This window comes from Heterodontus francisci, chromosome 25 (assembly GCF_036365525.1).
Source record: "Heterodontus francisci isolate sHetFra1 chromosome 25, sHetFra1.hap1, whole genome shotgun sequence".
NCBI classification, from domain to species: domain Eukaryota; kingdom Metazoa; phylum Chordata; class Chondrichthyes; order Heterodontiformes; family Heterodontidae; genus Heterodontus; species Heterodontus francisci.
In genome coordinates, this window is record NC_090395.1 from 62,336,159 (window position 1) to 62,350,832 (window position 14,674).

A 14,674-nucleotide genomic window follows, 5' to 3' on the forward strand; every position below is an offset into this window, starting at 1 on the left:
TAATGCTTTTTGCATGTATTCGTTTCTAATCTTTTTGAAAATAGCACTCAGTAAGATGAGGCCAGGTATAAATTGTTAGTGCTTTATTTCATAGCAAGTGAATATATAGAACAATTCTAATCTTGGTTAGTTCAATCATTACAACTTGTCTCCATGTAATGTAAAATAATAATCACGCTTGTGTCTCTGGGAACAAGTGCAATGTTTGTTAGCTGGGGGTGTATTACAATACATTCCTGCTAAAGGGCTATAATCATTGTTCTGTGTTGGCATAACTGCCTTACATCCCTTGGAAGCCCCAGAGAGTGAAGTCTTCCATGATAGCAATAGAACCAGGAGGGTGAGCCTGAGGCAAATCATTGGCTACAAGCCATTTTCATACCAAACTGATGCAGGAGATCTTCCCTTGAGCACCCTATCTTGTCAGTGCATTAAAGGTCCTGTGCTGGGACTAATATGCCCTCATCTATAGGTGGTTCTCTGTTTACATCAACTTACTGAGCTTTTATTCATGCCACCTGATTAAAGCAACTTTCAAGCCATGCCATTAAAACTGTTTCAGCACATACAACAAAGTCATTGCAACTATAATTTTATTGAAAACAAACACTGCATGTGTGCCTAGTGTTTCTTACCACCTCCGAATGTGATGTTTGAACTCTTAAACATAGTTTGTGTTTCTCCTACGAGCCATTTGAATGGTGGAGTGCATGATGTATTTGTTTGCTGCATTCCAAATGGAGTCTCTTCGGACTGAGGTGGCTTTCATTTAATAGGGCGGGAGACAGAGGGGGAGAGACACACAGAGAGGGGGAAAGTTCCCATGTCTTCTGTCTCATGCTGCTGCCTGGCCCTTCATCCTTTCAGCAACATGCAAGTATTGGAAAAGAACGAATGGAGGGTCTGCATGTACTATCTTCATGAAAGATAGTACTGTCCTGCATGTTTGCTCACTCCCATGGATTGCAGTGCTGTGAAGCTATTCAGCATGGTACTGCACATGTAAGCATTTTTTTCAAAACAGGACCCATGAGATCTGAACCCCAAACTCTTCAGCCAAGGGCTGCCTATCCTGTCTCTCCTGGCAGCAATGTCTTTCTTTGCATTGCCTGTTGTTGCTCATTTGTGCTTTTAGTGCACACCTCTCTGGGCCAGTTTTTCATCTGGAGTAGACATCTCTTTGTGATTCTTAAGATAGGGTTAGAGATTGACAGCATATGCTCTGAAGTGCTAATAGGATCCATTCCACTAGTACCTGGTAGAGTTCACCCATAGTTTTCAATGGAATGAGTTGAGTGTTTGTTTCAAATTTCGCAACAATGAGTTTGTTCCCATTTCCTACCCACAAAAATGGGCATGCTCCAAGTCAATGGTGTTCTGACATCTGTTGCTCAACCTTATTCAGTTTAAGATGAACTTAGAAACTGCACGAAGAGTCAGTCTGCTCCATATTGTGCATATGGAAAATGCACTCCAGAATTGGCCTTTATAGCCACTCCAGGTGCTGCTTCACAAACCACTGACCACCTCCAGGCGCGTATCCATTGTCTCTCGAGATAAGGAGGCCCAAAAGAAAGAAGGCCTCCTTCTGAAAACATATCTAAATTCTATTTTTCTGGCCTCCCAATTGTCAGTGCCTTAATCTATTGTCTCAGTGGCTAGCATATTGATGCACTTATGCTGCAATCTGATTTCAGCCTTGTGTTAGGAACTTTTTCTCCACTACTTTGACATTTATTGAAGGAATACAGAAGGACCTCACCATAGCTCTGTTTTCTATACTTGGAATGTAATTTAACTTCTACTTAACAGAGCTCTTTGCCTATTGTTTGGCATAAGCTTTGAGATTCTTTTCGGTGTATGTGTGTGTGTAACTTCCTTGTACCAAGGCACGACCCTGTTAGTTCCTTTCAAATACCCTTCCAGAATGAAGTGGGAGAACATAAGTCAATATGTCTGTTATAGTGTTGAATTCTTATGTGAAGCAGCATATTTGTAATAAATAATCAGCATTTTGGTTCATGAACCCTACTATTTGGATGGATGGAAAAACAATATAATTTCATATACAAAGAGAATGTTGAAAGTATTTTCTAGCTTTAATCATTAACTTGTATTGTGGTTTCATATTTAATTTTTTTTCTAAGGTGGAGCAAGATCGTCTTGATAAAGTCTGGCCAAGTCTCCGTGTCCTTGCACGATCATCTCCAACAGATAAACACACACTAGTGAAAGGTATTCCAATAAAATTTTGTTCTGTAAGACAGCTGCATTGATTCCTACTGAAATAGGAATCCCCACAAATTAGATGTACATTCTGAAAGTTGTAGTTTACTTCAATCCCAAATCATGAATAGAAAACATTTTGTAATGTGGGAAAAGAAAAAGGATGACTTCAGCCTGTTTTCAATATCTCTGAAGTGTCATGTCAAAAATATGAGTAAGAGGGAAGGGCTGAACTGTGATGCAAATTTTCATACCTATGAAATTGCATTTGGGAAGTTGGTTATCTGGAATAGAGCTTTGATTTTTTTTTTAAATAAATATATGGTTTGCAATTCAGATGCATAATGTGTGAAATGCTTTTGTACCAGCCTTCAAAGAATGTTGTCAGTAAATGTTAGAAAACACAACTATCAGGCAAGTGCAAAGAATTTAGACAGCGCACAAATAGGGACTGTTACGACCAGGTGGGAAAGAGGTCCAGGGTTCCCTTTCAGCTTCTTACTGTAACCGGGTTTAATTTTAAGTAGTGTTTTTAGCTCCCCCTTGGTGAATCCTTGTTCACCGCTTTCCAATTATAAGGCAAAGAAACCAGCACAACAGGTTTTCTCAAATTTAAAGAAAAGTGAAATTTTATTTAACTTAAACTCTAATTCGGTTAACGCCTATGGATACACGACACACCCAGGCTAGCATGCATATGCGATACATGCAAATAGAGACACAAAAGAGCAGAAGAAAAATAAAGTGGGACATTTTGAGGCAATATTTTAAGATTTGTTACGGTTCTTCGAGTTCACTGTAGAGTCCTTGATTGTAGGTAGATCTTGCTTTTTGTTGGGGCCCAGTATTATTCTTAAACCTTGTTCGTTGTAGGAGACTTTTCTCTCTTGGGTTCATGTGTCTTCAGTGGGTTTTGGAGTTCCGTGAGAAAGAGATGGGAGCAGACAGAGAGAGACAGGAGGTCGGCTTCAGTCCAGGAGTATTCTGCTTTTTGCAGGCTCTCAGTTCAATTCAGAAAAAACCCAGACTGCCAAACAGGTTAGTCATGTGACTAACTGGCTTGACCACGTCTGTTTGCGGATTGTATTGGAGCAGGAGATAGCTCCTTTGTTCCAAACACTGGATGTTAATATCTAAAAATATCCTTCCATCCAGGGGCCTGGCAACTCCTTGTCTCAGGCCTTCTCCTGTTCCCAGCAACAATTTGAAATTTAATGTCCATGTGGCAAAATTAATGTGCCTCATTCTTGGCAGGCGTGGGCCTGCATGACAGGACATATAGCAATTTGTACAGAAGCACAAATAAACTCAACAATTTTAAAAACTAGAACTTGCACTGTTGAAATTTGTATATTTGTTTTCAATCTAGAAGTGAAAAGTATGAAGCTGTCTTCCTAATTGAACTAATCTGGTTTGTGCTAGTTTTAAAAGGGATATTTCTGTCCACAGAATGCAACCATTGAGCATTTTTTTACCTAAAATAAAAATGGTCAAATTAGTGCATCTTCCTCTCAGGTATTTGGGCCTCTGTATATCAATAGTGCTCACTAACATTTTTCACTTCTAGATTGAAAACAAATATACAAGTTTCAACAGTGCAGGTTCTAGTTTTTAAAATTGTTCAAAGCATGAGAAGGCCTGAGACTAGGGATTGCCAGGCCCCTGGCTGGAAAGACATTTTTGCATATTAACAGACAGTGTTTGGACCAAAGGAGATTTCCCCTGCTCCAATACAATCCGCAAAGAGACGTGGTCAAACCAGTCAGTCACATGACTGCTTGGCAGTCTGGGTTTTTTCCCTGAATTGTACAGTTTTGAACTGAGAGCCTACAAAAAGCAGAGTGCTCCTGGACTGAAACAGACCTCCTGTCTATCTCTGTCTATCTGCTCCCATCTTTTTCTCATAGAACTCCAAAACCCAGAGTGCAAAATCTAAACAGTTGGAAAGTAGATTATTATCGCATGGAAAAATAGAAAGTAAGTCTTTCCTGTATAACACATGCTCACCCAGCCCATTTAACAATGCTTTACGATAACTAATATTCCTCATCTTGTAGGAAGCATCTTGCTTTTAATCTTTTCCTCACAGCCTATGCAAAACCATTTTAAATCTGAAGCTCCACAAATATCTACTCGAACATTATTTACCACAGAATGTGTCGATGCGCAGCTTCACAGAATCAGCACTTTGGATGCTGATTTGGAGTCTTCAGTATTGGCTAGGTACAGTTTCCGTTCTCAAACTGTGGCTGCTGTCAGCTGAGTGCTTTTGCCAGGTTTGAGGTCCAAAACACCAGGTGTTATGAGGCTATAGATAAAAAATTTTTAAAGTAAGGTTCCTCCTACCAGGTAGTTAGTTGAAATGAATTTAGTATTAAATGAGGTAAGGGGGAGTTCCTTATACTACTTTGAAGGGGAGGTCTAGTTTTGTATATCGGGGATATTTTTTAAATCCAGGATTAACTAAATATCCGAGGGAAACGCCTCTTGCAGTACAGCAATGTCAGAATATTTTCTTCCTAAATTAACTCATCAGCCTTGGCACAAGACATCTTGTAGCCAGCATCTAACAATCACAAGCTGCTTATTGACTGGATTTTCTGGCTTCAAAGCAAGCAAAGACTAGGGGGAGCGTCAGTGTGCAGCATAATGTCTTCTCACAAATCTGTTTATTAAAATATAATCTCTAAAGTGCCTCTTCTCTCGCAGCCCAAAGGGGAAGGGAAGAAACAGCAATGCTCGTTCATGACTTAATTCATTTGAAAAATGTATCTGTGCATTGTGACTAAAAATCAACAAACTATCATTTTGCTATCTTTTATCTTGAGTTGATCACATCCATTGGGGAATATCAACTTGGGGAAATTGCTGCACTTGAGTAGTGACTGTGCTTAAAATCATGTCATGTGATGATTTACGATCCTTGACCAAAAGCACTTCTGTATTCTCCCCTCAATTTTATTTCATCTCTCCCTCCAGATTGCTGTCCTTTTTCCCCGGGACATTTGCTATTGGAACAAAACATGTTCCACTGCTCCCTGTGATTCTGCAAGTTAGTCCACTAAATATCTGAGCTATACAAACTAGGGACATGCCAGCTTTGATCCCAAGTCTATGCTAAGTTGTCCTGTCCCAGTCTACACAGTGTTAGGGACTCTAAAGTTGGTCTTTGCATCCCTTGGATCGGGTAGAAGAATATGAAGGATCACTAATTGATTATTATTCAGTGGTCACTACTGAAAATCCCTGCTGATGCTCACTGTCCAGGATTACAAAAAGTACAGGTTAACCGCTGGGGTGTGAGGGGACACCAGTCCCTGTGGAACTGTAACCCGGAAAAGAAGGGGAGAAAAGCAGTTTCCAAAACAGCCGAAACACGCTAGAGTATTCACCGTTCTCAATACTTCTATCAAGATTTACTGAAACTATAAACTCCCTTTAAGAGGACACAGCCTTTGTGGAGAACATACGATTACCAAGTTTTTATTTTTGAACAGAGTGTAGTGACTTTAATTTTGATGACCTGATAGAAATGTTTTTCTCCCACCACTCCAGTTTTCAAAACCTATTTCAAGAGAGCAATGCTCCCTGATGAAAAGCTACTTAGGATTTTACGGTCAGAGCACATTGTGCGACATATTCGGGAGCTCTGCGTTTATGACACCGTGACAGCAAAGCTCAAACTGCTTATAAGGAAGAGCTTAAACCTAAGAATCAAGTGTAGAATAATACCCAGTTCTCTCCACACTGCGCAGATTTAACAGTGGACTTTATTTGAGACTACACTGTGTCCTACTTCCCACTAGAAGCAAAGATGAAAATGTTTCACTTTTTTGATCGTTTTTAAAAAAATGTATATTGGGGGTGAGTTCTTGAAGTATGACGTATTGTCAAGGTTTAAAAAAAATTTGATACATATTTTTAGGTTTTCATGCAGGTTGTTCTTGAGCTTGGCAGAAATAGTATGTATCAAATAACACTATGTGGGCCAGAATAAGTAGTTTAAAGTTTGATTACTCAGTATTGGCTACTCCAATATTACTAAATCCACCCAATGCTTAAATAGTAGCACGTGTCCGTCTTTCTTGAATGACAATTCCTATGAAGTGCTGCCTTGTGGGTCTGTTGGTACACTGATAGTGAGTGGTGAGTGCTCCTTCATTAATGATTAGGGGGTTTGACTGGTACACTCCCTGGATTTGAAAGTATTTTTGGAAGTGGGGGGAGGGTGGAATTTGACTGCCAAAGTTATTTCGACTAACTGTGCCATAAGCATTTTATAAACCTAAAGATCAGTTTTAACAGTCTAATATTTGTGTTAGCCCAGATGTGATGTGTGGCTTTTGGTAGCATTGAGTGAGGTTTCCATTCGACTAGTCTTTGTATAGCTCTTTGCCGAGTGGCCTAACATCTCATGGTGCAAAACCCATATAATTACATCGGACACTCCTTCTCTAACTCAATGGAAAGAGTAAGAACCATCAAGTTTGACTAACAGTCAGTAAATGTGGCAACATGTAACAAACAATGGGATTCATCTGGGTTTCAACCCCAGGGTGAAAAGTGGAGTTATAAACTTGTCTGTTGAATCAAAGCAAGTGCTCCAATCTTGAGCTCCTGATTTTTGTCAAATTCTGAATGGACAAAATTACATATTTATAAGAAAATTAAAATTGGACTGTGGAGCTAGAAATTGCTATAAAAATGTTTAAAACCCCCATCTACCTTTTTTATCTCCAGCATACAATTTAATGGTAATATATGCAATGTAATTGCTGGAAAGGTATTAATAGCAGGAATTTTGCATTATTTATTGTGTCATTGATGATGGGCCATGATATTGAGATGCTTTGGCTATCTATAGGTTAAATAATGAAGAAAATTGAATTGCTAATGACACTTCTCCGCTATCCAAAAGAGTAACAATATTTCCCAATTAAGAATTTCACATTTAGAATCATCATAAGGCAATTGCATGACCTCAGTTGAACTTCATTTTGTTAAAACAGGTATCATTGACAGCACAATTGGAGAGATGAGGCAGGTGGTGGCTGTGACTGGAGATGGGACAAATGATGGTCCAGCACTGAAGAAGGCTGACGTCGGCTTTGCTATGGTACACTTTCACTTTCCTCAATACATCGAAGAATCGCTAAGTTATGGCTGGTATCCATTCCTTTAAGAAATGTGTTGTCCAGTTTGGAAGTGTCAGTCTGGCTTGGTGGTAGCACCATTTGCTTCCTATTCAAAAGGTTGTGGGTTCAAACCCCATTTGAGGGATTTGAACACCTCATCTAGTTTGACACTTGAGTGCAGTATGGAGGGAGCACTGCATTATTGGAGGTGCCGTCTTTCAATTGAGACATTTAAACTAAGGTCCTGTTTTCCTGTTCAGGTGGATAATGTCGTGAGATCTTCTGTCCAGTAAGCAACAATGTTTCAGACTCTTAATTAGGCCCTATTAGAAGATAGGCAGCTCCTGCAAAGACTCTTGTTCCTTGCGAGTTCACAAACAAAGAGCTGCCTCCCATAGATTAGGTCATGCATCTGATGGAAGAAAAATGTTGCCAGTGCACACCATTTGAAAGGAACTTACATGTACAAGCATCTCAGCAGAGTCTGAAAACAAAAAGTCACAACCAGAGAATGCCCTACTGCCCTCCTTAAGCAGGAGATTCAAAGCTGCAGCAAAGACCCAGTGCTTCCGATTGTCCCAGAAGAAGTAATGTTGATCTGAAGAATTTCTGAAATTTCCAAAGTATTTTTAATTGTACTGAAGTACATTTCGTTCTTCCCCTCTGTTTTAGTATTTGACGTTTGCCAGGATACATGGATTTATTTTATAATCTTTTAAAAAGGCTGGAGTTTAATCATGTTCTGTTAGATTTTGTTAGGTAAGGGTATTAACAGTTACGAAGCCAAGGCCGGTAGGTGGAGTCAAGATGCAGATCAGCCATGACCTCATTGACTGACTGTCAAAGGAAACACAAGGGGCTAAATGGCCTGCCTTGGGTGGGGGTGGTGGGGGGGGGGGGGGGGGGGTGTCTAGAACCAGGGGACATAGTCTCCGATTAAGAGGTAAGCCATTTAGGACTGAGATGAGGAAGAATTTCTTCACTCAGAGTGTGGTGTATCTGTGGAATGCTCTACCCCAGAGGTTGATGGATTTCTAGATGTTAAAGATATCAAGGGACATGGAGATAGTGTGGGAAAATGGTGTTGAGGTACAAGATCAGCCATGATCTAGTTGAATGGCGGAGCAGGCTCGAGGAGCCGAATGGCCTACTCATGCTCCTGTTTCCTATGTTCCTAATAGCTGATATAGTTAACATTGCATAATGAAGACACCAAACTAAGTTTTTATAACTTGCCTTTTTAAGGTTCTTGGGTACCAATGGGAGATTATGGTCTTACCTACATATTTTAAAGCCTTTTAAAGAAGGTTTTGTTAGTTGAAGTGTAAAAGCAATTTTTTCTGAATGCCTGGAGGGAAAAGAGATAGTGGTGACTTCTCCATGCCCCACCCAATTAACAGATCATATTAGACGGTTGAGATTCCTGTTTGGTCAAAGGGAGACGATTCATTCTTTGTTGGACAAAGCACCAGTGTGTGACTTTTTATGGTAATGAAGAGAGTCATGACCGATACTTGTATACGAAAATGGTCATCTGTTACGTAGCTGCCGAGGAAGCACCCAGCCATCTGGTTGGTCAAGAGAACTTACAGATGCATTTCTACGATGCAGACCACACAGTTTCAATCTTTGCTGTCAACGCAATGTGTTTAAGTAAAAGAGACTTCATTGTCATTAAATTCTGAAGAACTGAAAAAGTGCCAGGTCTGTATGAGTTTTAATGTTCAGAGATTATCAGGTATTTGTATCTAAAAGCATTGAAATGACTGTTGGAGGGGGCATTTTTCATATACAACAAGCACTGCCCTTGTGTTACCTCTGCAGAGTGAACAGAATTTCACCTCTTTGGCCAGTACATTTTTGGCAGGAGGGTTATAGGTGCCCTTGTTTGACCAAGATTAGAAAATGTTAACTGTAGTGTTGGAGTATCTCCAAGTTGAATACCAAAGGAATACTGTCTTCCAAGAACGCACTGAAGTTCACCTGGTATGCAGTGTATTTTGGGTTTTCCTTGGTCTTGAGAAAGCTTTTGATTAAGTTGAACAGAATACTTATAGGATTCTTTGAAATTTGAAGTAAGCTTGATATTGGTCCAGGCTTTAGGGAATGCTTTCTACTTTTATATTTCCAATTCTTGGCTAATGTAGACTGCCAAAGGGAAAGACTGTAGAGGTGCCCATTTATCACCAGGCTGTTTGCTGTAGTGCTGATAATATTCCGTCTCAGTGATATGAACAGAACATGTAGCAGATTGACAGCAAATAAAATTGCATAAAATGCCCCTTTTTATTTTGGTGAGCCAAAGTGTTATAATTTGACAGCATTATTTGAGGGCAAATATTCATATTTGCTTTTTGTTTGATATAACGTCATCTACAGCTTTTAATTTGAGCTTAAAGCAATGCTTACATTGAATTGTGGGTAAATTCCACAGAAAACTACTTTACGAATACCAATCTCACTTGAAATTTGGATAGAATGCAGATAAGATCCCCTGTTGATTGTGTGGTGGAATTTTCCCTATTAATCCCCAGGCAAATTATTAATATAAGCCACTTGTATAATTTTTGAGAGTAATTTCCCAAAGCTGTTGCTAGACGGTGAGGTTATATTAGACTGAATTGGCTATACAACTAAACCAATCACCAGCTGTGATCGGTATAGAAGTCACGTGACAGTCTTTTCCAAAGGTTAGCATGATGTGCAAAGTCAGTGCATTTTAGAGTTTAAACCACACAACCAAAACATTTTGGATCAGTTCTTGACTAGTTTTGCTCTGTATAATTTGGTGGCGGATTAAGAAACGAATTACTAAAGTGAATGAGTTTTGAGGGAGAACTGTTTGCGATTAGAAATATCTATTGCATCAAATGATGACAAAAAATCAAGGCTGAGGTGGTGAAAAGTGAGATTTTTGAGCTCTGTTTTGCATCGATCAGCTGATCAACCCTACTGGGAAAAACCCAAGCTCAGAACCATTTTCTATCAATTGGTGCAGAGTGCTAGCAACTCTGATGAACTATATTTTAGAAAACAGTCACGCTGCAGTTTTCTCCAAACTACTTCCTTTAAAAACAAAAAGATGATCCAAGCAAGATTAAACTTTACTCTGATGAAAGAAAAACCATGCATTTATGTCCCCAACTTTGTTCTGTGTCTGTATGTTATCAGTTGTGTAGCGTGATGGCAAGGGGAGTTGTTGTATGAAGTCTAAAGTTATTGATGAGTTTTTGTTTCAATTTATCATTACAGGTGTTGCTTATTTCAATATACATAGCAAATCCTTTTTGGTCTTCCTCATTTGCACTTATGGTGCAATAAGATAATCAAGCTTTCTTTTTATAAGGGTCATAGCAGTTTTAATCTACAGTCTTGAGTTTTCATTCTCACCAATTAAGATGAAGATCTTCATGAATAATAATTCCGCAGGTCACCTTTCAATTAATCACCAAGTCTGTCACACTCTGAGGCAGTAACAAGAAACCAGAATCTGATTGTATACCTAACACGCACACAACTTTAAAGAAACCCGGAGATAGAAATTAGTCTCAATCCGTTTTCAGGCTGTGGCGGAACCAAGAGGCCCGAGAATCAATGAAAATTGGTCTTCGAGCCTTCTTTGAATAATTGAGGCAATCTGGTTGCACCCTTATAGGCAGATTGCCTGACCCAGGAAAACAATTGACAGCCCTCAGGTCAATTCCGTGGTGGGGGGGGGTGCATTTGGAGTGGGCAGTTGGGGGGTGGTTGGTGATCACCAAGCCTGTGGAATTGGTGTGAGCATACCTGCTTTTCCTGATTCCAATGAAGAAAACTTTTTTAAAAAAAACATTATTTAAAAAAAAAAACTTAAGCTGTGGTTGGCAGTCACAGGGGCTGTTGAAAACACCTAATGCCTGCTTATCAATAATTTACACACAGGTCATTCAACAGGCATTGGGTATCTTAAATATGTGGCCTAATGCCTGTTATAGGCATTCTTAAATAAAAATGGGCCATGTAAAGTTAGCAGTGGGACCAACCTTGTGCGGTGGTGTATCTCATGATACATTCTCCTCTACACTGGGGAGATCAAATGCAGATTTGGTGATCTCTCTGCAGAGCACCTCCACTCAGTCCACAAGCACAACCCTGAGCTTGCAGTCACCTGTCATTTTAATTCTCCCCTCCACTCGTCTTTTGACTATGCTCTTTACAACCTTCTGGACTCAACATTGAGTTAACCTGCCCCCTTTCTTTTGGTCGGCAGCTGTTGGAGATTCTACTGTTCCCATTCACAGCACCTCTAGACACATCATCTGTTTCTGTAATTGTCCCATTACCATCTCCTTTTGCCTTGCACCATCATTCATTTTTGTCCTGCCTTCCACTCTAACGCAGACCTTCCCTTTTGTTCTTTCCTCTCCTATTCTCTTTCCCTACCTTGCTTAAAAACTGTTACATCGTTTAAGTATTGCCAGTTCATCGACCTGAGGCATTAAGTTTGTTTTTCTCTCCACAGATGCTGCCAAACCTGCTGCGTATTTCCAGCATTTCCTGTTTTGATTTCAATCTTGTGTAGATTGGGAGCAGGTTGTCCCAGTGCTAATTCTGTATGCTTTGTGCCTGTTTTGTGCCAAGTTTTCTGGCATAATGCATACCAATTTCTGCCCCACCGCATTCCATTTGAGGCTGAATACATCTCTGCATCGATACCTTACACAAAAACAACTCGATGCAAACCTACTTCCTTAATTATGATCTTGTGATAGTGCAGCTTCTAAGCCCTGGTAATAGTTCTTTTACATGGGAGCAAATAAAATGGAACTTTTGCTGCTGATTAAGGGCACAAGCTGTGTTTTTACTAGTGTTGGAGTTTCCACTCGTGTTTGCAGTTCAGAGTTTAATGCAGCTATAAGCTTATGAACTGGCACAGAGATGATAATGTTTCTGCTATTTAAGATTTATTTTCCCCTTTCTTTCTACACCCCCACCGCGTTCCCCTGAAATATTTGATGTACCACCATCAAGTATCAGCTCTGTTTTGGGCATCTGATTCTTTAGAAGAGGAGGCAAAGATTTTGTAAACTTCTATGCTTCTGTGGAATAGTGGTCTGCAGAATGTATCTAATTGTGGTGATATTTGCCCATGGACATGTGATGGAGGCACTTGAGGATACTCGAATGAGTGTTGCCTATACCATTTGAATAAAATTTAAACAAATAAAGAAAACATACATTGCAGAATCAATGCTTTTCCACCTTCCCCAAAAAAAAGTCAGTGTGAGAAAAACACTCTGCCTGATGCTATTCAGTAGGCTAATTTGACCTGAAAATTATAGGAAATACTGATGATCTTTCCCTTGGAAAGTTAGAACAAAGCAAACTTCTCTCCTGAGGACATTATTGATGCCCTAGTAATAGGTATGGGGATCTGTAACTTCTGTAGGAGTGTGCAGCTGCAGGGGCGACTGTGGTCCAGAATGATGTCCAACTAAGACGCGCATAACATACATAGAAAATGGGGCGGCGCAGTGGTTAGCACCGCAGTCTCTCAGCTCCAGCGACCCGGGTTCAATTCTGGCTACTGCCTGTGTGGAGTTTGCAAGTTCTCCCTGTGTTTGCGTGGGTTTCCTCCGGGTGCTCCGGTTTCCTCCCACATGCCAAAGACTTGCAGGTTGATAGGTAAATTGGCCATTAGCAATTGCCCCTAGTATAGGTAGGTGGTAGGGGAAAATATAGGGACAGGTGGGGATGTGGTAGGAATATGAAATTAGTGTAGGATTAGTATAAATGGGTAGATGATGGTCGGCACAGACTCGGTGGGCCGAAGGGCCTGTTTCAGTGCTGTATCTCTAAACTAAACTAAACTTTAATATATTATAGATTAGCCTAGCAGAAATTCATTATAGCATCTGACTAACATTTTGCTGGTGGCACAGCCAGGAATAATGCCATCCTTTACAAAGTCTGCGATTTTCAGTTTGTGTAATGAACTTTACTGACAACTTAATAAGTTCTGTCGACGAGATGATTCTAGGCCCTGCACTTTTGGAAGGATATGAAGGCATTAGAAAGAGTGCAGAAAAGATTTACAGAAATGGTTCCAGGGATGAGGGACTTCAGTTATGTGGATAGATTGGAGAAGCTGGGGCTGTTCTCCTGAGAAAAGAGAAAGTTGAGAGGAGATTTGATGAAAGTGTTCAAAATCATGATGGGTCTGGACAAAGTAGATATAGAGAAACTGTTTATTGTTAGAAGGGTCAAGAATCAAAGGGCACCAATTTAAGGTGAATGGCAAAGAGCCAAAGGCGACATGAGGGGGAAACTGTTTTACGCAGCGAGTGGTTAGGATCGGGAATAAGCTGCCTGAGAGTGTAATGGAGACAGATTCAATTGTGACTTTCAAAAGGGAATTGGGGATTATTACCTGAAGAGAGAAAAATTGCAGGGCTGCAGGGAAAGGACAGGGGAGTTGGGACTAGGTGAGTTGCTCTTATAGAGAGTTAGCATGGACAAGAAGGGCTGAAATGCTTCTTTCTGTGCTGGAACCAATCTATTTTTCTATGATTTTCATCAAGTTTTTTTCTCTTCAAAATTCAACTTCTGTTGTAAAATTTTAGACTAACCAATAAGCACAAGACTTTAATCGGTATGAAGCAGAAACTGAGGTCCACAGTTGACTACAGTGTTAAATGTTTCTTGCTCTGTACTTGTGTTGGATAAGCAGTGAATTGTTGGGATGTGGCATATGCAAATCGAACATCAAAATAGCAACTATTTTTACATGTGCTATTTCTAGGTGTATGCTCGAGAAACCTTTTCCCAAGATTGACCAGTGTATCCAATGATGCCCCAGAGAGCATTTTCTGGATTTCTTCAGTACTTTTTCCAGATAGGTGTAATGGGCAGCAGTCCCAATCATTGAAATCTTGTATTTGAAGTGTAAGCATGTTTTCCTTGTACTATATGGTGAAATATACTTTTACAGATTAAATAGCTGCCACCCCTACTCAGTCCATTTATACTGCACTAACATCTTGAGGTGATCGCTTAGGCCTGTGTTAATATAGCCACTTGAACCAGCTGTCAGGGGCAGATGCAAGAGCGTGCCTTCTTTACCGTGTTTTTCATTTTCTCTTGTTTAGGTCCTCTTGCTGACGCCTGGCTGATATGTGGTATTGTGAGTGTGAATCCCTGTTGTGGTGCTTGTTCTAAATGTCTCCCAGACCATGTGATGTACTGTGCTGTGTGAACAAAACTTGTAATGTTTATTTCCGTGAAAAAATCAGACTCCGGAATAGTGCTGCAGCAACGTCTATTCATCTCGCCCT

At 40.1% G+C, this 14,674-nt stretch overlaps 1 protein-coding gene across 5 annotated transcripts in view; it reads left to right on the forward strand.

Annotated features, from left to right (window-relative positions):
• LOC137383922 (plasma membrane calcium-transporting ATPase 1-like) overlaps nt 1-14,674 on the forward strand; it is a 274,484-nt gene that overhangs the window by 232,611 nt on the left and 27,199 nt on the right. For all 5 annotated transcript variants that reach the window (XM_068057310.1, XM_068057309.1, XM_068057314.1 and 2 more), the window contains 2 exons: nt 2,148-2,235; nt 7,236-7,342. In XM_068057310.1, the coding sequence (XP_067913411.1) occupies nt 2,148-2,235; nt 7,236-7,342 (195 nt within the window). The remainder of the gene's footprint in view (nt 1-2,147; nt 2,236-7,235; nt 7,343-14,674) is intronic.